Source organism: Rhinichthys klamathensis, unplaced genomic scaffold (genome assembly GCF_029890125.1).
Source record: "Rhinichthys klamathensis goyatoka isolate OS25496 unplaced genomic scaffold, OSU_Roscu_1.1 h1tg000557l_1, whole genome shotgun sequence".
NCBI lineage: Eukaryota > Metazoa > Chordata > Actinopteri > Cypriniformes > Leuciscidae > Rhinichthys > Rhinichthys klamathensis.
The window spans coordinates 1,494,931-1,518,597 of record NW_026607025.1 but is presented as its reverse complement, the minus strand read 5'-3'; the positions used below and the strand labels follow the sequence as shown (position 1 = coordinate 1,518,597).

General features: G+C 36.1%; 2 protein-coding genes across 2 annotated transcripts; one reads left to right on the top strand and one right to left on the bottom strand.

The window, feature by feature from the left end:
* Positions 1-6,508: 6,508 nt before the first annotated feature.
* Positions 6,509-7,751, bottom strand: cdkn1cb (cyclin dependent kinase inhibitor 1Cb). Its single transcript, XM_056239215.1, has 3 exons — positions 7,654-7,751; positions 7,087-7,623; positions 6,509-6,980 (listed from the first exon to the last, which is right to left on the bottom strand). Exons 2-3 carry the CDS (start codon positions 7,568-7,570, stop codon positions 6,919-6,921), a joined length of 546 nt encoding a protein of 181 aa, XP_056095190.1. The 5' UTR covers positions 7,571-7,623; positions 7,654-7,751; the 3' UTR covers positions 6,509-6,918.
* A 3,060-nt stretch (positions 7,752-10,811) lies between these two features.
* On the top strand, positions 10,812-23,106 carry ptdss2 (phosphatidylserine synthase 2). The gene is made up of 12 exons (XM_056239171.1): positions 10,812-11,178; positions 12,784-12,885; positions 14,328-14,410; positions 18,153-18,220; positions 18,313-18,447; positions 19,164-19,214; positions 19,342-19,455; positions 19,543-19,661; positions 19,746-19,860; positions 19,943-20,088; positions 20,640-20,825; positions 21,754-23,106. Exons 1-12 carry the CDS (start codon positions 11,078-11,080, stop codon positions 21,911-21,913), a joined length of 1,380 nt encoding a protein of 459 aa, XP_056095146.1. The 5' UTR covers positions 10,812-11,077; the 3' UTR covers positions 21,914-23,106.
* Positions 23,107-23,667: the final 561 nt, after the last annotated feature.

Here is a 23,667-nt window from a genome sequence, read left to right as displayed (position 1 = left end):
TCACAAAGCTCTAATCATTTCAAATTGGTTTCTTGAACATGACAATGAGTTCACTGTACTAAAATGGCCTCCACAGTCACCAGATCTCAACCCAAAAGAGCATCTTTGGGATGTGGTGGAACGGGAGATTCGCATCATGGATGTGCAGCCGACAAATCTGCGGCAACTGTGTGATGCCATCATGTCAATATGGACCAAACTCCCTGAGGAATGCTTCCAGCACCTTGTTGAATCTATGCCATGAAGAATTGAGGCAGTTCTGAAGGCAAAAGGGGGTCCAACCCGTTACTAGCATGGGGTACCTAATAAAGTGGCCGGTGAGTGTATATATATATATATAGGCCTATATATTAGTATATTTTATTGAACATATAAAAGGTACTGTTTGGACATTAAGCAGGAAAACTAACCAATATGAAAACCACAAAAGCTATACATCTTACCTCACAGAATGGTACGAAGAAGGCATTTAGGAAACATTAAAAGGTACACTTGTTAACCTAAATGCCCTGTTCTGTTTACGTGTGATTGTATGCTTCCTTGAGAAAATGGGATTAAAATGATCTTTAAAAAAAAAATACAACAGGTGGCAGTTTCAGAAACATGCCCAGTGGATGTGTGATGATGATAACAGAATGGTATGAGAATGAGATTTTGCATTGAGGAGATCAGATGGCATCTCAGATTTGTTGCTTTGTTCAATAAATGTAATCTTTTGGGATTTTAGAACAATTAATCTGAGATATTTCTTGCTGAGAAGTTAAAAAGACCTTGCGTTTTCCACTACAGTAATTACATGCCAAACCCAAAAGAGAGAAAAAAACATTAAATATGACAATTAAGCAATGTTTGTCCTCTCAATTTTGATTACAGTAAATGTCATTGTCATTAGTGTAAACAAACACACACACACAAAATTGAAATAAAATTTGATTTTATACATTTAAAACTATACACTAGTGTACATGAAACTTAACTGTCTTGAAAAAAAAAACAATATTTAAGTAAAAGAAAGATTTATACACAAAATATTTTAATATGATATTTAACATTCGTAATTTTATCAAATTTTTACCTCTTTTTGTGTGTGTGTGTGTGTGTGTGTGTGTGGGGGGGGGTGTCATTACAGTAACAAAGTTAAATATATTTGATTAATTATATTTTTAATAAATAACTATTGTTTTTTTTTTTCGTGTATAATTGACAATTAGTTTTTAGCATTTCAACGTTTTGTAAAACAACGTGCATGCTAATATGTCCAAATCCAGAAAGGAATGATTTGATGCTTGTGAGTAGTCATTTAGCAGGACATAAGCAGTCATTTAGACACATTCATCCGAGGCTATTTACAGTGCGCTTATTACAGGGACAGTCCGCCTGCAGCAGAACCTCGAGGGCACAGCAGTGATAGCCTCGAGCTGTGCGATGATGCCCGTGTGTTCTTCTGGTTCTTCTGAAACCGACTTTCTTAGATTGAGTTGCAGCTTCTGTTTTCTTGCTGTCTATTCTGTGTTTATTAGAGTTCCAGTGGGATTCATCTGCTTTCAGCAGGAGGGTTTTTAGCTTTTAGCTGCCGTGGTTTGAGCACAACCACATTAGGGAGGATCACACACATAAACACCCACAAACTGAAATTACCCTCTGGAGAGAGCAGACGTCTATATGCAGCTGATCTGAGAGGACTGAGGGGTAATCTTGCCCTTCCGCCAGCTTTCAGGCTCTATAATGAAACTCGGTAGTTTCTGGGTGGCTTTCAGCTCCCACCCAGTTTTAATAACAGGTAAGACAGCGGACTTGGTATATTTGTTATCAGTTTGGACGGACCAAGGTCTAAAAGTTTCTGTTATTAAGCACGTGCCTATCTCTTTAAAAACCCGTTATGGGTACCATGGCACTGAATGATTTGATATTGTACACACATATATAGGCCTGCTAATAAAATATACATCTTTAATCAAAGTCTCTGGATAGAACGATAAATATTGATAGAGTCAATAAATGCACGCCTACATCTGTTTGTGTGTCGCCCTCTAGCGGCTAACCACACGTGCAAATAAATCTCCATTTACAAAAAGTAAGTTTTTCCCCCCTTATGTAGGCTACCTGCGGATTACCTTATGGTATTCTAAATTACAATATAAATACCATGGTATATTTCAAAGGACCATGTATCCATGTGGTAGCGCCTTAGTGTCCTGTAACCGGAAGATGGTAGTCATTTTTTCATGTCATTACATTGTTTAGAGAGCAAAAATATATTTTATTCATATGCTATGTCCACTGTACACTCCAGGACTCAGTTGTTTAAAAATTAAAAAGACATAAAATGGCATGTATAGGCAAAGACAATGTGATTTTTTTTTCATTCACCAATACATTTTTAGGTTTCAGGATTTTTTTAACCAAACTTGGTTAAAAAAATGTTATGAAAGATATAACGGAATGAACTGATATACCCTTTTACTTTATACAATCATGCATGTCATGTATGAAATGCCCTGTTTTGTAACAGAAAATCATATTTTGATTAGAAACCCCATAACATTTTCCTGTGAAATTTAGTCCGATTTAAATTATATTCACAAAATATTCTCATATTTCCTTAAGAGTGCTAAATTTGATCACTAAATTTATGTCAGTCATTTTTAAAGACCAAAGAGAAGTTGCTCTCATGCTGAAACCACCAAACATTTGGTATATCTGAAAAAGCCCTGAATGTGCTCTTTACAGGACATCCAGACCTAAAACTGTGAGAAATTTACTAAAATATAATGTCAAAAGTCTATTCCTGGGTCCCAGGAGGATATAACAGATAATCTCTAATTATGATTCAATTAGTTTTTTATTTTTACATTTTTTACAGTCAAACTAACTACTAAAGAAAAGCATTCTATGCATAATGTTGTTTGAACAACTTTATGTAGGCTAATTCATCTGTTCATCTTTATTTTCCCACACAGGTCACCCGGGAGCAAATCGTTAATTACACGGACACAAGGGTTTTCCCACGAAGGGTCATTCGGTCAGCTGGTGAGTTACTAATTCATAAATGCTGTTTCATGACGTGTCAGCATTCTGACATCACAGACGTGCTTGAGCGAGTGTGTCAGCTGGTGGTCCACACACACTCGCTCCTGCTGGATGTGGTTGGCCAACTGGTGTCCATGGAGACGCAGCTGTGGAGTGGCTGAGAAACACTGGAGACCCTGACCCTCATGAGGGACGACATCTGCCCTGTCATTTCACAATGTCCACAGATACAAATATATAGCACTTACACAAGCACTTTTCATGAATATCATACATTTTAGTGTCCTATGATTTATTTTGGTTTTTAGTATTTTAATGCTCAATTCATGTCAAACTATTATGTAACATAAAATTAACCTAGAATGAAAAGTTGTTACTGTTAAACACATTGAGTGTCTGTATGCCAATTTAAATGTCGATTTAGGTCTGGACTTTCTCAACTTTATCATACCATGTCAACATTTTGAAATAATATTCAGTACATTGCAGTTAAAATCTGGGTTACACTTTATTTTAAGGTTTCTATGTTACAGTGTAATTATTTATTTAAGTACTGGGTTATTATAATAAACTACATGTACTTACTATAGAGTTATGGGTTAGGTTTGGGGTTTAGTTTAATGTAATTATGCACAATTTATAGTAATTATAGTAACATGTAAGTTAACATGTAACAAGGACACTGTAAAATAAAGTGTTATCAAAATCTGTTTTCAATTATTAACTACTTGTAATTATGTAATCTACTTTCTTTTGACATAATCCGTGTTGACTTAATATTCAATTCATTATATTTTAATCAATAATTATATTTAATTACTCCCAGAAATAAAATAAAAGTATTAGTTAATATGCAACCATTACTGCACAATTTTGTTACATAAAATGTACCAATTCTGAAAATTGTGACACCCAAGAAATAATGTTATATATATAATATTATTTGGACTCTTTCTACTGCAAGGTGGGAAAACAAATAATTTCATTAAATTTTCTAAATTTTTACAAATATTTGTAATTCTTCATGCACAAACATTCATGTTATTCAAAGGAAACACAATCAAAAATATTTTTCTTCAATTTATGGCAAAGTAGGTTTATTATCAATATCAATTGTAACAAACCAACATTTTAACACCTACTGAATAATAGTTTCATTTAGGCTAAATTTGCAAATCTGTAACTTGCAATCTTGTCATCCATTCTCTATATTTTTATTTCATTTTAGTTTGTAAATGGCATTTAATAGTTAAAATGCTCTGATGTTTAAGTGATGTTTGATTGATGTGCATTTCCCCTCCCCCATATTCTCAACAGTGCATGATTGATGTGGACTTTTCAACGGTTTCTCTCAATCTGTTACATTTGGTCTCCCCCTCCTACACACACACACACACACACACACACACATCAGAAAACCACATCAGTTAAAAGTAATTGGACTCAGATGGTCCTTCCTGTTCCATTAAAGTCATAGTTGGTTCTTTTATCGTGTGGTTCTTTTATCTTGTTTATACAGATAAGTCTTCTGGAGTTTTAAGTACTTTGTCAATTTGAAGAGAGCTTTGAAATTTGAAGGTAAGCAAATACAATCAAAAACTTTGGTCTCGGATTAGGAACTTTGAAAAACAATTGAGATTTGAAGACAACAAATAATAATGTTTGCTGTGTGACAGTGAAGATGGACTCTCTCTGTCATGCAGATGTTAAACACGCATGAATATTAAGCAGATCACCGGCGAGTGTCTTGTGTTTGTATTGCAGACACGCGCCATTCCTACGCGCGCGTTCCAGCAGGTGTTTTCGCGGGGAGTTGTGGGAGGAGCGCGCGGCGCGGGTTCGCGGGGAGTTGTGGGAGGAGCGCGCGGGTCACGGAGATTTAATTCGACCTAATTTGCAGGTCAAAGCGAGGCGGCACGCTCTTCATCCTTTCTTTTCATCTCTCCTGCTCTCCTTCATCTCTCCCGCTCGTTTTCGCCTCGCTTTTCTTCTGCCTATGTGGTCTTGAAAACATACAACCCCCTCCCCCACTGCGCTTTCTTTCTTTTAGGTGTGCTTGCAAACCCTGCTTAATCCGAGTATTAGGCTACTGCAGACATTAATGTTACCTTCAATCGTGAGTCTTGTGCTACATGTTCTATATAACTTAGTTAGAAAGGATGTTTTTTGAATTTTAACATGAAAAATAGGCACACTATTATTAATGATTCCAATTAATATTCCAGTTTCAATTGTTTTTAAATAATTGTATTTTTTTATAATAGAAATGTTTAGATAGTTTTTTTTTATAAATGTTTGATTATGTTTTTAATCGAAACGTTTGCAAATATGTTTCCTCGTAAACATATTGTTTAAATTGATAATATGTGACCCTGGACCACAAAACCAGTCACATTGGCCAATTTATTTTTTTATTGAGATGTATACATCATCTGAAAGCTGAATAAATAAGCTTTCCATTGATGTATGGTTTGTTAGGATAGGACAATATTTGGCCAAGATGCAACTATGCTATTTGAAAATCTGGAATCTGAGGGTGCAAAAAATGTAAACATTGAGAAAATCGCCTTTAAAGTTGTCCATTTATGTTCGCGATTGTGCTGCATTTACTTACAAAAATAAATGTTTTATATATTTATGGTAGGAAATTTACAAAATGTCTTCATGGAACATAATCTTATGATCCTAATGATTTTTGGCATAAAAGAAAAATCGATAATTTTGACCCATACAATGTAGCTATTGTTGGCTATTGTGATCCAGGGTCACATATGTGACCTCAATTTCACTTTCCATAATTTTAGACTTATAAAAAAAAAGAAGAAGAAAAAAGAGCCAGTTCATCAATGACATCATCTTTGGGGAAGTGACATAATTTTGGTGGGGAAAACCCCACACATATAAGCAAGTACCTCACTTAAACATATTTGATCATATTATGTAAAAATGACAGAAATCAATATATCAATATTTGAAAGAAGGTATGAACTGAGCAATGATGACTGACATTAGGGTAACAATAAGGTTTCATCTGTTAACATTAGTTCATGTATTAACTAACAATTAGGAATACATTTTTTACTATATTTATTCATCTTTGTTAATGCTAGTTAATAAAAAGTCAAAAGTGTTGTAAAGTAAAGTGTTACTGACTTTAGCTTTATTTCCGTTTAATTTTCTGTTCTTATAAGCTTAACCAGATCAAATCATTAAATTAATAAATATTAATTACAAAGCTGTAATGGTACATAAATAAAATGACCCAAATAATAATAATGTTATCCTCAATATGTGTTCCTTGAGTTACTGGATGTTTTGTAAGACTTGTTGTGATCATCTAGACCCCATTTATTGAGTGTCTTCGCTTCTGTAAAGGTTTAGATAACAGTAGCCTGTTATTTGAACTATTACAAATTTAACATGCATGGAAGAAAAAATAAATAAATCACAAACTGGATGGGATGCAACATACATTCATATTTACACATTTATTAAAGCAACATCTTTACAATAGTGACAAATATGGCTCAGCATCAAGAAAAGATACATTTTTCAACCACAAAAGTATAGCCTACTTGAAATGTAAAAGTGAATAAAATAAATAAATAACTTAAGCGTTACAAAATATATATATACACTGATATATATTAGTCAACAATAAATAGGCTTACTTGTCCTGACTTTAATTTAAAGTTACTTATCAGTTGTGCACAGTAAAGAGCAACCAGCACTGCTCCTATTATTAAACGAACATAAATCAGTACAAAAATAAGATTCCAGAATCACATTATCACGTAATAACGTGGGTCAGACTCTGAGACGTCATTACTTCCGGTCTTTTCCCGCCACCACGGACTGCTGCGCTTTTTTCCTTCAGAGGATGCGGTTTCACTCCATGTCTCTGCTTTCCTTGTGGACGCTGTCCATTTTCTTTCGCTTTCCATAAAAGTCTACAAGAAAACAAATTCACAAGATTAAACCGTGAACACTTTTACATGACTATTATGACTGGTATTACTGTTACAGTAGTATAGTAGTAGTAACAGTGTTGTTTACCTGTAATGCGCAGGTCTGTGAGTCTCTTCGTCTGGACGCGAGCGACTGTTTTGCGAGATAATTTTCTTCGGTTACACATGGATGTCTTTTTCAAAACGTTCATTGAACGACTCTCACATTTTGAGGCATTGGCGATTCTTTCTGTCGTGGGGAAGTCCACAAATGGTCTCTTTGGCACGACAGTCTTTTCTCTGTAAAATTCCGGACAGTCCTCAGCTGGACTTTCCTCCCACTTTAACCCCCCGTTCAGCGGCTGTCCTTCACTGAAATTGAAGTTCCATCTCAGCTGATCTCGTCGAGATATTTCGCGAAGTTTGGATGTCAGCTCTCGCTTCAGCTCGTCGTGATCCACAGGTCCGAACAGATTTCTGCATGTTCCCGTGTGTTTCAGTTGAGGGAGAGTCTCTGTGTTCTCCTGAGGGGCAGTTTCCCTTGAAGAGGCCAGTCTTTCCCCGGCGATGGTGGAGAGCAGGATGGTAGACATCGTTGATAGTGCCCAGATCCAGAATAAAACGGGCCAAATGGGTGTGAAAATCCCTGGGAGCAAGAAAAGTCAGTGTGAATTACACCACACGTCGTTATGAATCGTGAAACTCCAGATCTGGCCGTGATTTAATCTCGTCAGATTTAAAGTCCTGCGCCTCAGCAGTGCAAAACCACATGCTCCGCTCCTATTGGTCAGAATCCACTACCCATTTGGCTTTGTTGTTAGACCCGCCTCTACCCGGCTGTGATTGGTTAGACCCGCCTCTACTCGGCTGTGATTGGTTAGACCCGCATACATTCACATGTAATTTGTTGTACCCGTACCCCGTTGCTTTCCCCCTACCCGCTCACATTGCACCACCTGGAGTAAAGTGAGTCAAATTAATGACAACAGTCTAATTAAAAAGTAATTATAATGCATGTTGGATGCATCCCGTTAATATATATAGCTATTAAAGGTTCACTCAAAAATGAAAATTATCCAATAATTTACTCACCCGCCTTAAGCCTGGCCATCCTAGGTTTATATCAATGGGTAAATCCCATTGTTTTTGCCTATACATGTAATTTCATGTAATTTTGTTTTTTTTATACAACTGAGTCCTGGCGTCCACTTCAGAGGACATTACAGAACATGAATAAAATATCATTTGTCAAATTGTATTTTATTTTTTACCATTCGTTTCTTATGCTCTAAACATTGTGATAACATAAAAAAATACTAAATTCCAAAAACTTTTTTTTTTCTGGGTCGCAGGAGGATATTAAAAATTATCCTGGCTCGCAAGCTTTATAATGGGAGTCAATAGTGACTGAGATTTTGAAGCCCAAAACAAGGACATCCATCCATCATAAAAGTAATCCATACGACTCCAGTGGGTTAATAAAGACCTTCTGATGTGAAGTGATATACGTTTTTATAAAAAAAAAAAATCCATATTTATAACTTTATAAACTATCATCACTGGCTTCCGGCAACGGCCGAATGCGAGTTCCGGCGGAAGCGTGACCTCTGACCCGACGCATGACGTTGAAAAGAGCAAAACAAAACACCAGTCACGAATTAGAAGTCTAAAACGAGAATTTTTAAAGAGAACTGTCAGAGGAACTTGAGTTTGTTGCCCAGCCCTATTTGTTTGAACCGCGAGAAGCGTCTATTCTCGCCAAGCTTTCACTACTCATACTTCATGCGTCGGGTTAAGAAGAGTGTGCAAAGTTAGATGTGAATAGCTTATTTTTAAATAATATGTGGTATTTATTGCAGCCTATCCTTTTATTCAAAAGTTGACCGTTTGATTGGAAATGACATAGAATAAAACTATTCTGTTCAAGTGATATTTTCCTAAATTTTTATGATTTTTCTCATAAAATTGCCTTAAATTTAATTTAAGCGTGCACATTCTTTACTGACACTGATTTTTTTAAATGAGTATTTTTTTAATCTTATTCTTATAATGTATTTGTCCAAAAATGTTTATGGAGATATGTGTGTTAATGTGATGCGTTCCTGTGCAAAACAAATTTCCTAAGGGATGAATAAAACTAAACTGATGGCAAACAAGTATTTAAATTATTATTTTACTAATATAAATCATTCTAATTTTGAAATGATTTTTAAGACATAATAATTAGTTTTTGTAAGATTAGTTTTCAAATTTGAATACTAAAATGTGGACAGGGGACAATTAAAAAAAATAGCAACAATTCAAAAGTAGCAACAATAAATCAGTATTTTATGTACATTTTTATATATTATTATATAATTCTAAACTTTTTATAATGATAGTATAAAAGTATAAACATTTCAACTCAGTGTTAAAGTGACCTTCACATAACAAAAAGAAAAGGATCTGTTAAAAATCAACCGAGAAATCGTTTCTGTTCGGTAGTTGCGCTTTGGGAATAGTACAACAGCGCCCCCTTTTGATCACATTATAGTATTGCGTTAAATAAACTTGAGGTAAATCTTAATAAACTCAGATGTGGTTCGAATTGGCGTTTAACAAATACACACAAGACAAGTATCCTGAATTCTCAGCCCAAACTTGCTCTAGCTACAACTAACAAGTTTGACCAGCTATATGAGCCGCAGGCCTGCAGCCAGTTGCAGCAAGTAATAATACAATTAATCACATTCAACTTTAAATAAGAGAACTGAGCGTGACTGAGAAGTGTGTGAACCGCTGACATGTTTAGACTGGCTAAGTTCTGTATTTGTGCTGACTCAGCTTTCTGTGAAGGCTTTCAGAGTTGTATGCTAAAGCAGGACATAATGTGTTTTACATAAACAGACTGCTTACATAATATATGACAATTTTCCCAGTATTGTCTATTGCTTTTAAAGCTACTGGTTTAATGTACGACTTATAGTGGGTGATGCACGTGTGACAAACATTATGTTTCCAGTAATCATGTGACATACTTTCCTTATGGTTATGTAAACCTTTCCACCACACACGTAATCTGTCATCCGTGTAAACCTGGAACAGTTTGTTTATTTAAAAGATTGTTTGTGCTCTCATGTAGGCTATATAAAGCCTGTAAATAAATAGATAGTATTTAATATAACAACTATCACATTGCAGCTTCATTAAATGCATTATACAAATAATAAACACACAATGGTGTGTTTATAACTGATTGTGGCTACATAACAGAGCGCCCTTCATATTTGTGCACATGGTTTGATGACCAAAAACACAAATTTGTGACGCCGCCTATGGCATGAGCGGAAATGACGCCATGCCGCGCGACCTTACGATGATGGTTATATTTTTCTGAAGTGCATGTCACTAGAGGTGCGCGTGCGTCTGCTGCAGTCTGTAATATCGTTGGATGATGCCTCTCCGTAGCGTTCGTATATAAAGCTTGAAGACGTTATTTTCCTTCTGGTTATTAAAGCCTCGGATCTACGAACGACTGTTGATCCTGTAAATCCCGTTACCGGCCAGTGGCGGGACGCGCGTGAGCTCCTGTGACTTACTGTGATTTGAGTTATTTTAGTCTTTATTTCAGCCAGGTTTAAATCCCCACACGAATGTGCTGGTTTAGGTAACGTTAGTACAGGGGAGTATTTGTTTGTTCGGGTTAGTTATTGAGTTGTTGTGATTTATATAGGTTGAGTTAGTTCAGGATTAAATCTCAGCGGTAGTGTATAACGTTAGGCTTTGGGTTAGTTAGGACTGAGTAACTGTTAGTTGTTTTTAATATCAGGCGTGTTATTCTGGTTGTAAATCACAGCATGGGTAGGTTGGGTTAGGGGTAAGTTCAGCACAGGTCTATTGGGTTTCGTCCAGTTTGAATTGACAGGTCTGTTGGGTTACAGTTAGTGCAGGTGTCATCTAGGTTAGCCTATTGCTTTAAGTTCAGGTTGGAAATTATAGATGTGTTGTGTTAGGGTAAGTTTGGTTCATGTGTGTTGGATTTAGTTGTAATTGAAATCACAGGTGGGTTGGGTTTAGTTTAGTCCAGGTTTAGTTTAAACTACAGGTGTATCTGTGCCGTTATGGCTAAAGGTGAGTGGAAGAGGTCAGGCACAGATGATCTCCAGCTAACCGGCCGCTCCGAGTGTGAGGTGTTCGATGATGGAACCAACACATTCTTCTGGTGAGTTAACATCTCTTAATATGTTATGATAGTTAATGATTGTTTATTTGCTGATTATGCTCTTTGATTTCAGTGTCTTTCTGTGGTTTCCCCCTGTGTGAGTGTTATATATTGTGTGTTGTGTGTCCAGAGGCTGTTCAGTAGTATTACAGCTTTGCTCGGCTTTTCTCTCTTCTGCAATCTCAGCAGAATGACATCTCCATCCATTAAAGGCTTTGAGATGGACAGATGCTGTGGAAGACACTCTTTCTCACTTATAGTTTTGCGTACATTTTTTGTCTTTGTTTGGTTTCATAACATATTTTCAGAAGTAGGGATGCACCGAAATGAGAATTATGGGCCGAAACCTAAAATTCAGGATGCACTCGGCCGAAAATAGGCCTACAGAAAACCATTTACAGAAAAACATTTAATAATCAATACTCAAATAGCTAAAACTGAGTCGTATAAACATTTAAACTGCACATGAGGCAGTTTTTCTATCAACCTTTTAATAACAAAATTGTTTCTACTCCAGTTTGTTGGTGAAATATAAACATTTAAACAACAACTGTAATAACTTGTTTTCATGACAGATTTATTCAAACATGCATTAAATAATAAAGAAAACACTAACAGGTTAAGTTCAAATGTAATGAATATGTAATACAGTGCATATATTTAGCCAAATGTGCTTCTTTAGATTAATTTTTTTCTAGCTAGTTAAAATGTGCTACCGGAGAAACACTATTAAACGTCTGTTTCGGTCGCTGATTTCGGTCCTCAAAACCATTTCGGCTGTTTCAGCTGAAAATTTTCAGCGCATCCCTATTCAGAACCGATTCTTGTTTTAGTCCTGATTTTTGACGCAATAACTAAATCAGACTACAACTATAAACATATTATTATTGTTGTTGTTAATATAAATAATTATATTAATAATAGTAATAATAAAAATCCAATGTTTACATTAATTGTTTCTTTATTTTGGGATGTTATAACCAATATTCAGAATTTTTAAAAATTTTATTTCTGATTTTTTTTACGCAATAACGAAACCAGGCTACAACTATAAAATAAAATACAGTTATAATGCTAATGAAGTTGCTTGCATTCATTGTTGTTGTTTTTTTTTAGGTTGTGTCTATTTTTTAAAGCTCAATGGCATAGTTCACCCAAAAATAAATAATTTGAAAATTGATAAATTACTATGAATAAATAATTTTCAGTGTTGTTTTGGACCCCATTGACTTTTCATTTTTGGATGAACTGTCTTTTAAAATGCTTTTCTCATTTGAAAGGCTGTAAAATTATTTTCTGATAATTTAATAATTTTTTTATATGATTTTGTAGGTTAACAGCCATAATTGTTGTGATGAAAAACTTATTTTTATACAGGTCAAAATGCTCCTTGAAAATCAGTTCCAAGTACTAAATTTGCTGTAATAAACTGTTATACTGATCTCTCCTCTCTCCCCCTTGCATATGTGTATGTTGAGGCGTGGTTGTTGTGTTTTTGATCAACCGGTATACCAGCCCAGCAGGTTTTGGCTGTGCAAAAACTAAACTAACTTTTGAATGCAAGCTCTGTACACTGATCCTCTTGTTTCGTCTTTCTATCTGCAGGAGGGCACACACCCTGACAGTGCTGTTCATCCTGACATGTGCTCTGGTTTATGTGACACTATTGGAGGAGACGCCACATGACACTGCGTACAACACTAAAAGGTATGGCCGACATGCAGTCGGTTCGGTGTTTACCTTCAGCACTGGAACCAGAACACAGTTCAGACAGTACCAGAGAATGAGACACTTCCAGAAGATAAAGTTAAAGTGGTCTGATGTGGCCAGAAATGTCACATGGCTGTTGCTGGGAGGGGCTTGGCAAGTGTCTTGCATTCTATTGGCTAACAGGATTATGTGTGACATCTGCTGCTGATCACAAAGTCCAGGTCACAGACTGACCCGCTGTGCTTAAGAGCACATGACCTTTATCAGAAGAAAGAGAAGCTATTATTTCTGTATGAATGTCATGTGTGGTATTATTAGATGTGCTTGCAAGATTTAAATGGGCCTCTAAATATTGAACTTTGTAAGGAAACCATTTTAAAAAACTCTCTATCAATTAAATAGCAACTTACAAATCAAACACTTAGTAAAGAGTGCAACAGTCGGGTTCCGGAAGTAAAAATCCCATTCATGTTTTCCATAGAGGAAATTTTAAATATTAACTAAGGTGAGCTACAAGATTGTTAATGGATGGAATATACTTTTGTGGAAGCCATCAACACACATTATTTCAGTTCATTCCTGGGGAAAAACTACATTACCCATGATTCTGCAAAGAATCTCCACCAATCAGTAACAAATCGGCCCAAAAGTACCCATGAAGCACTTCGAATGACGCAGAGCCAGTTTCCCCACACTCTCAAACTTCTTAAATATGTGCATGCATGATATGCATATTTTTGCAATAAACATAAAATATATTGTTTTGTTTTATTGTGAATATTTATTTACAGTACCTTTCAGAAGTTTGGACATTTTTAATGTTTTTTTTTTTTATGTTTTTGAAAGAAGTCTCTTATTCTCATCAAACCTGCATTTATTTGACCAAAAATACAGAAAAACAATAATTTTAGTTAAATATTAATACAATTAAAAATAATGGTTTTCAATTTTAATATAAAATGTATTTATGTAATGCAAAGCTGAATTTTCATCAGCCATTACTCTAGTCTTCAGTGTCACATGATCCTTCAGAAATCACTCCAATATGCTGATTTGACACTCAGTTATTATCAATATTGGAAACAGTTGTGCTGCTTAATATTTATTTTGGAACCTGTTGTACTTTTTTCAGAATTTATTGCATTTATTCAAAATAGAATGGCTGATGAAAATTCATCACATAAATACATTTTATTTTAAAATAGAAAACCATTATTTTAAATTGTAATTATATTTCACAAAATTACTATTTTTTTTCTGTATGTTTCCAAACTTTTGACCGGTACTGAATATATTTAGTATTTACCTAGTAATGCCCCAGAACACCTTAATATCATGGCAAAGAATTTTGCACAGAAAAAATCCTCGCATTTTATTTAAGAAATTTAGTTGTGTAGTTACAGTTCCCTTAATCAGTGTGTATTTTTTGTCTTTTTCAGAGGAATTGTGGCCAGTATTCTGGTGTTCCTTTGTTTTGGAGTAACACAAGCTAAAGATGGTCCCTTCACGCGCCCTCACCCAGGTCAGACCAGTAACCTTAATTTAAACATAATCCAGCCCTAACTGAAGCTAGAGCAGTAACCTATATATTTAAAGATGATTAACAGAGGTTTCACATCACCTTCATGTCAACTTCGACTTCTGTCTGTTGGTGTGGTTAACAGTGAGGATGAGATGCTATAATTGTGAGATCCCATGGTCCCATTGGGCTGGAGAAACTAAAAGTAGTGATTTAACCACATGTTTCAGTAATGTTACAGTTGCTCAGCTGCGTTAAGAATAGGTTACCTTCTCCAGTAACATGCTTTCCAACAACCAGCAATGTAGCGTGACTAAACAAATACATCATTGTTTTTCACATTGCATTACAATTGAGCGAGCTGATGCAATAACAGACAGGCTACCTTGCAAGTAGTGTTGGGAAGACTGATTAAATTTGTCTTTATCTCAATGACCTAGTTCATAAAAACAATTCACACAGTCATTTTAGTCATCACTCAATAGTGTTCCCAGAAGTACATGACAGCGATGTAAAAACGTAGTCGTTTTTTCTTTGTGTTTTTGAGAATTTTCGTGTCAAAACGATCCTCGTTCACAAGGATCAGCGAAAAAGACTAAAAACACTGCATTCTGCGGCCTGGCCAGTAGTTGGCGATGTCACAGGCACACAACCAATGAAGATTTGGAGGACAATCATCAAAACTGAACACAAATTTATAGTAGGGCTGCACATATCATTTTTCTGAATGATCACAATGATTAAACTTAAAATTTCATTTAAAAATTTGCTGTGCTTGTTTGTAGGGCTACACAATTTATCCAAAAACTGATTGTATATCAATTTGACTAAAATAATAATCATTATAATTAATAAACGTTAATATATTTATGCGATTATTATTTAAAAACATTATTGCACAATAAGAACTAACTAATCAAAGGGGTAGCTTTAGCATGACTGTAGTTGAGCTTTTTAAAATTATAATTAGATAGGATATGGTTAGAGACCCAGAGACTTTCACAGACCCAGCTTAAAACGGTAAGAATCCTGTTGTAGCAACTGTAACTCGTTTCCTGTTTCAACTCATACTTTCTGTTGTGCTATGAGGGCTGACTCACTTTACTGGATGAGCTGGTCCTGGGGGTTTCAACACAGCACTCCACCAGTCAGCAGAGAATGAAGCATTCAGACCTCTCAAGATAACTGACAAATTATAAGTTTGGTTTCCTGTCATAGTGAAAACGGTGTTGAATTTTTAATCCCAGTGAAGTACGCTAGGTTGTTTTAGAGGAGGAGTGTCTGGAGTCTGAACATTGAGACAGAGACATATAGAGACTCTAGAGACATAGATGCAAACAAATGGCTGTAGCACTGAAGTAAAAAATGGCTTCGCTAATCTCTTTCCATAATTCAAGCATCTTAAAGTGCCCCTATTATGCTTTTTTCGAATATTAACTTACATGCAGTGTGTAATATAGCTGTTTGTGAATGGAAAGTTTTCAAAATCAAATTGCACGACTAATAAAGTTGGAACTAGGGATGTCCCGATCAGGGTTTTTTGCCCTCGAGTCCGAGTCATTTGATTTTGAGTATCTACCGATACCGAGTCCCGATCCGATACTTATATAGGCCTAATACATAAAAAAAGAATAAAGAAGAGAGAAAAAACAGATCCAGGATGTTCCTTATTTTTAATTTAATTCACCTTATTTTAACATTCAACAACTCTGTTAACAAACAGAGCACTTTTGTGAGGTAGCTTGAACAATCAAGTAATAAATAACATAAAATCTTCACTTTTGGACTTTAGTGCAACAGTAAATATAGAAAAAGTCTAATATAAAAACAAATAGCACCTCAACTTAAAATACCCGGCAGGCATGTAAACAAAAAATAAAAATGTATTAAAAGTGTATAAAAAAAGAATGAGAATATATATATATACACATTAGGGGTGTAACAGTTCACAAAATTTGCGGTTCGATATGATACAGCAAAAAGAAAGAAATGCCAGAGAAATTTCCTATTTATTAAAAGAAAAACTATTTTTAAATAAGTTTGAGTTTTCCTACATCTTGAAACTTTCAGGTTTATAAATGGGGGTAATCTTTGAAGGATGAACAAATAATGTTTTGGTTATCACATTAAAAATAGCATTTAAATATATATTTATATAATATTTGAGTTTTGAAGTGCAACATTAAATCCATGTTCATTCACGGCACAATGTTTCTCCTGGTTCCCACGTCAGCGCTGTTTGATCTAATAGAGATCTACGGTTAATAACAGAGAAATATGAATGCTTCTCACTAGATCTCGCAGCAATGTTATTACTTCAGTGGCGAATTCAAATGTTTTCTTCACTGGATCTCTTAGCACAGTGTCGCTTGATCTCGCGCTGCACAGATGTTGCTGGTCCGAACTGATAAATGGTCCGTTAAGCACAATATAATGAGTTTGAAAGCGCAGTTTCGTTCCGCTTTCATTACGTTTGCCATTTGATGAAGCGCGGATTTTGTCTGCAGGAAAAATGGTCCTAGGAGTCGTTCGGTTTGTATGCGTCCCAATCGGAAGCCTCGTTCAAAGCCTCGGAAGCAAACGGTTCAATAATTACGAATACATGTACCGTTACACCCCTAATTTACATATATCCGAGTCCTGATCGGGAGGTAACGTCCGTTTCCGATCGAGTCTGAAACCACGTGATCGGGCCCGATTTCCGATCGCGTGATCGGATCGGGACATCCCTAGTTGGAACCAATTTTGAATTGCCTGAAACGAGTCGTCAGCAATTCCAGTCTCACTTCCTGTTACATACCTATGTAACAATGTAACAGATGTACATAATGCTAGCCTATGGTCTTCATTGGCTGTCCGTAAATGACGTTTACTTTAACCCTCAAACACTGTAGTTGTAGCTGAGGCCTGGAAGAGTTTGGTTCATGTTCTCGACATGTCAAGAAGCAGCTGTTTTTCTGAGCTGTGAAAGCAAATCCACTTCCAAAGGAGACTCGAGCTCGAATTGATGTGGTAAAACTGACGGCATCCTTACTGTTCGCATCACTGTGTATTAACTGCAGAGTAAGATCCGGAGCTGAAGTTCAGATATGTGGTAATGGACATTTGGTTTCCGACACGTGCTGTTCAAGTGTTCAACCAATCACAACAGACTGGGCATTCTGACCAATCAGAGCAGAGTAGGCTTTCGAAAAGGAGGGGCTTAGAGAAACTGAATTTTCAAACTAACCGTTTTCAGACTCCTTGAAAAATGAGGTGATATTATATTATGAGAAAATTAAAGTGTCTTTTGACATTGGATGCATGTAAACCTTTTGTAGGAGACCAGCAAAACACAAGTAGGTGCCTTTACAATAGCATAATTGGGGCGCTTTAACTTGGACTAATTTTAAGTTCCTTTTTTACGTATTGACCAAAGACTGTGAAGTCGTTGTGAGGGCTGAATTTCCATATTAAGTCAAATTTGAATTGGTTTAATGAATATAATGACTTTGGTGGCTCATGATGACTTCAAGGAATTATTCTTGAAACAGAAACAAACCTCAAGTTGAAAACAAACCAGAATGCTGATGAATTATAGTAGTTTCAGGTCAGAAAGTTCAGATGTGATACAGACAACAAAGAGTTCAACACAAACCCCCAATATTCTCATGTACAAGATTTATCATTTTAGTTATTAGTATTTTACTGCATTAGTATTTTTTGTGTTTATGTAAGAGTTTATGGTATGCATTTGTCTCTGCAGCTTACTGGCGTTTCTGGCTGTGTGTTTCTGTTGTGTATGAACTCTTCCTCATCTTCATCCTGTTCCAGGTTTGTTACCAGCCTCAACAGCACAACCTTACATACAGTATTTTATTGATATCGTCTCATATTTAAATGTGACATTTCTGATTTTTATTCAGACAGTACATGATGGCAGGCAGTTCATGAAGTACATTGACCCAAAGCTGGGTGTCCCTCTTCCTGAAAGAGATTATGGAGGAAACTGTCTTATTTATGACCCTGGACACCCTACCGACCCCTTCCACAATATCTGGGTATGCATTACAACCAACATAATAAAAACAATATCGACACAGATAATAAAAGATCTCTTACAGAGGGTCAGGCATGAGCCTGGCTACTTATAGGGTATTAAATATACATCAAATCCTAGAGATAATGTACAATCATTTGTACATTACAGAATAAACTCTAATGACTGGTTGGCTGTACATTATCCTGCTCTTACAAGGTTAAATGGACATGAAATATTGAAGTATTTTAATACGAGTAGAGGCTGCAGTGTGATATGAGTGATATAAAACTAGTTCAGATGTATAGGAACATCATGAAACGGCATTAATCTTCTGTAATGTGATGCATCACAAACCAACTGAATATTCGATTTTTTTTTAATGATATTTTTTTTTTTTTTTTTTAAATCACAGTTACCGCAGGTTTACTTAGTCCAGTTGTAACAAATGTAAGGCAATAACTCGTCTTAAGTATCTTAAATGGCACAAGCAAAGTCTTAATTATCATTTCAAGAGGTCCTAAATTTGGAGACAGCAAAACAGGAATCGCAATATGGCTATAAGTCTCGTTTTTTTAATGAATATAAATATAGTAAACATAATTTAAAGTCTGAAATGTGAGGTGTATCATTTAATATTCATATTTGTCAAAATCTGAATAATTTAAAGTTGTTAGATTAGTTTGATTTTGCATCAGAAAACAATTATTTCATTTTTTATTATTATTTTCCCAACAGGACAAAATGGATGGATTTGTTCCTGCCCATTTTCTCGGCTGGTACATTAAGGTTGGTGTTGTACCTATCTCAAGAGCATGTTGGCAAATGAACACGTTACCACATGTTTGAAATCTGCAGACAGTATAAAAAAATTGAATTAGAAACTTTTAGTCATGTTTGTTTTTGTGTGTGTCAGACACTGATGATCAGGGACTGGTGGATGTGTATGATCATCAGCGTGATGTTTGAGTTCCTGGAGTACAGCCTCGAACACCAGCTGCCCAACTTCTCAGAGTGCTGGTGGGACCATGTGAGTAAATCACACCAGATACACCCTGTGAATCATACATGGCTCTGTTTTAAAAAGGTCAGATGAAATGAATCTCTCCTGCTGCAGTGGATCATGGATGTGTTGCTGTGTAACGGGTTGGGCATTTACTGCGGCATGAAGACGCTCGGTTGGCTCTCCATGAAGCCGTATCAGTGGCAGGGATTGTGGCACATCCCAACATACAAGTAAAATGCATTAAACCTCTTAACGGATCGGTCAGCAGGTAAAACACTGAACTGTCATGACATCCTGCAATTTTTGTGTTAAAGGGGGAAAATTAAGAGAATCGCCTTCCAGTTTACCCCGTACAGTTGGGTGAATTTTGAATGGCGTCCGGCATCTAACCTGCGAAGATGGCTGGCGGTGTTGGGTATTATTTTCATGGTGAGTCACATGACTAGTGCATACAATCACCACACAGTGATTTCGAAAATAAAAATGACCCTTTTTTCCTCCTTATTTGTAGTTCTTGTTGGCAGAGTTGAATACGTTTTATTTGAAGTTCGTGCTGTGGATGCCTCCGGAGCACTATCTGGTGCTTTTGAGGCTCGTCTTCTTTGTGAACGTGGGCGGAGTGGCCATGCGAGAGATCTACGACTTCATGGATGATCCGTAAGTACAATCTAGAGCGTTTCCAAATGAGCTGCCTCACTAACTGTTGTCTATGTAGGCTGCTGCCTTCTAAGGTGACATCCTGGCTTCACCTGACACAAGCAGCTATTTCATTGAAGTCGGCATGAAACGGAAGTAGTCTTTTATGAATATGCATATATGTATATCCGAGTGAAACGGCTTTTCGAACAATAAAAAAAAGCATAGGGAGGGACTTGATTTTATCCATCTGGAATTGATCAGATGGTTGTGGTTAGCTATTGGTCGGTCTCATGTGAGTGACAGGTTGTCCTGCCCTCGCACCAGTAAGCATGTAAGCAAAATCAGTTTCTCTCAATTCTCCCTTCCATTTTGGAAGTTTGTTGCCATGTATTCAGTTATTGTCTTGTTTGCAAATAATACATGCTGTGCTATGAAGATTTTGTTGTTTGGAGTGGCTTTTCTGGGACATGCTTGCAAGGCATAAAAATATGACCTAGTTAGGCAGCTCACTAGGAACAGGGTGTTTTTTGTATGCTTGCAGTAAGTCTAATGTATCATTTGCATTTTAGGAAATTCCATAAAAAGTTGGGCCAGCAAGCGTGGATTGTGGCGACCATCACTGTTACAGAGTTTCTGATCGTGGTCAAATACGATCCCAATACCATCATGCTGCCAATCCCGTTCTTCGTCACTCAATGCTGGATACTCGGAATCGTTCTCATCCTTATTTGGACCTTGTGGCGGTTTTTCATCCGGTAATGACCCTTCATATCAGTTCTTTCATTATGGTTACTGATAGCAGTATAAATGCAGATTTAATCAATTTTTAATAATAACATTTGTTAATTTCTTACACAGTATAATTTTTTACCATCCAAATCAGTATTGCAATCAAGTCTATCAAGTCTATCTGTCTGTCTGTCTGTCTGTCTGTCTGTCTGTTAGTGCTGTCAAATGATTACACTTTTAATCTAATTAATCACATCTCAGAAATCAACCAATCACAGAAATTACCCCCAAAAGATCATTTAAAGTCATTATTGTGTTAAATGAGAAAAGCATCTAATAAGACATTACAAAAAGTAGCTTTGTAAAGAAATATTTTATTTGATTCAACATAGAATTAATTACACAAACTTTTAGGCTTTTTTTCAAAAGTTGCATCTGAATTGGCATTTAGATATATTTACAGACAGTTTATTTCAGCTCAGAGGTGGCATGAATGCATTTACACACTGCAGTTACAATTTCATAAATAATGCAATGGGTTTTAAAATGAGTATTAAAGTGATAGTTCAAAATTCTGTCATCATTTACTATCCCTGTTGTATCAAATTTGTATGATTTTTTTTTTTTTTTTTTTTTTTTTTGTGGAACATAAAAAGATAATTTGAGAAATGTCTCAGTATTTATTGTTTTTTGTTCATACAATGGAAAGTCACTGGTAGCCAAAACAGTTCCACAAAAGAATTAAGATTCATACAGGTCTGAACCGACATGAGGGCGAGTAAATGATGACAGAATTTAAAACATTTTAAGAGAAAAATGTAAATCTGACTACTATTTCTGCAGCATATAATACCGCAGGTAGGATGTTATTATGCTACTCAGTTAGTAAAGCATTAGAAACTGATCCAGCGATCTGACTAAGATGTCAACTGACCAAGTGTTCTGCATTGACAGTGACATCACACTCCGATACAAAGAAACACGGCGGCGTAGACAGGAAGGGTCTTCGGAGCGGGACAGAGTCCCTGGACATGCCGACGGCAGCAACACGGCCTCGTCCGGCCGTAGCAAGCTAAACGGCAGTATGGACACAGTCCGACAAAGGAAGTCATGAATCCATCCTTCCACACACAAACAGCCATGCGCTGCACATCACAACTGGACACACGTTTGTGTTTGTAATCCTGTTCAGATCATACCAACGCTCATGGTGTCTGTCGAGCTGCTTCCAGACAGGTGATGCCATCATTTACTCTCCTCACGGAGAGGGTTGTTGTATATTTAGGAAAACATGTCTTTGTAGCTGTTACATAGGTGAGGCGTTTAGGGTTCGGGGTCCACTGTTCCTCTGGTTTGGGGTTTATTGATCGGTGCTATGCAAGAAGACACATTTCGATGCAGAACACTATGCAGTGAGCTGAGGGTAGAGGAAGTGCACATATAGCCATTTATGAATAAAACAATCCTTTTAAACTTGCGTTTAGTGGGTAGCTACACAGGAAAGTGCTACTAAACATCTCGCATAAGCTACAAAACTATATTTAAAAAGATTTGAGAATGTAATTATTTAATCGGCTGTATACTTCTGCTATGTTTAGGATACTAAAGGAGGTTAGCGTGCCTGTTACACAAGCAACTCACACATGGACAATCCTGACCATTTTAACATGGGTCAGTGCCATGATTGGACCAAAATTGAAGAACTTTGTTGTTCAAACCTTTCGTTTGCATGTGTGAATGTGTGCGCAAGACCATAACAGCCAAAACACTCATCTTGCTGATGCTGTTTTCATTTCTGCAGGGAAACCATAGACAGAACCTTTGGGTGTTTTGGGTCTGATAAATAAAAAATAAAAAAGTCATCCCAAAGCTCATGCTGTCTATGTTTAGGATCTGGTCGCAGTGAGTAAGTTGTGTGCTGTTGTGTTGTGATGGTGCGTCTGTATTCTGATAATGTGCAAGTCCAAACCGGCCTGATCTGGTGTATCAAACGCCATTATAATCTTACTGTGAATGTAAACGTCTAGCACTAGTTCGACTTAAGCGCCTGTTTAGTATCATGTTACTGAAGGTGTTTAGGGTTCATTTTGATTTCACTATGAGGGGAAAGTTAAAACCACAGTGTATGTTCTCGTCCAAATGATCAGAATTATGTCTCTCTCTCTGAAATCTGTGTGGGACCATTTGATGATCTGTCTGCCTCTGCTTCTAGTGGTTCATGTAGACATGTTACAGCTGGGAGTTCATATTTTATAATGTTTTCAATAAATAAAAAGGGAGTTCTAACTCTTTAACTTTTTTTTTTAATCTATGCAGTGCATGTTTCATTCATACTGGCTCAGGGTTTCTGCGGGTCTTAATTTTTTTTAATTTTCCCTTACACAAAGAGGAGAATGTCTTAAATGTATAGTCATGGCATTAAATGTTGCATGCATACAAAAATGATACATAAAAATATCTCCCTCAATGTTTTTGTCCTGCTTTTAATCAAGATACACATACTTGAGATGCAAATGTAAAATTAAGTTTTAAAAATTTTTACAGAATTGAGTTTATGCTTAAAATAGGAACAAATATCTGTCAATGAGTTATGAAAACTTCCTTTGAATTAAGTTTGAGCCCATTGGCAGATATTTGTTCTTGTTTTAATCAGAGGTCACTTCATTTTGATGATCAATTTCTTGGACATAATTTTTTATCATTTTGCATCTCAAGAAAATGCATCTTGATTTAATAATCTTTAGACATTTGCACTAGAAAAAAAGACAAAAATACTGAGGAAGAACAGTACTTTTTTGCTGTGATCAGAAGGCACAAAGTTTTATTCGAGTGGTTGGGAGCAGAGGCATTCAAGCTACTTTTTTTGTA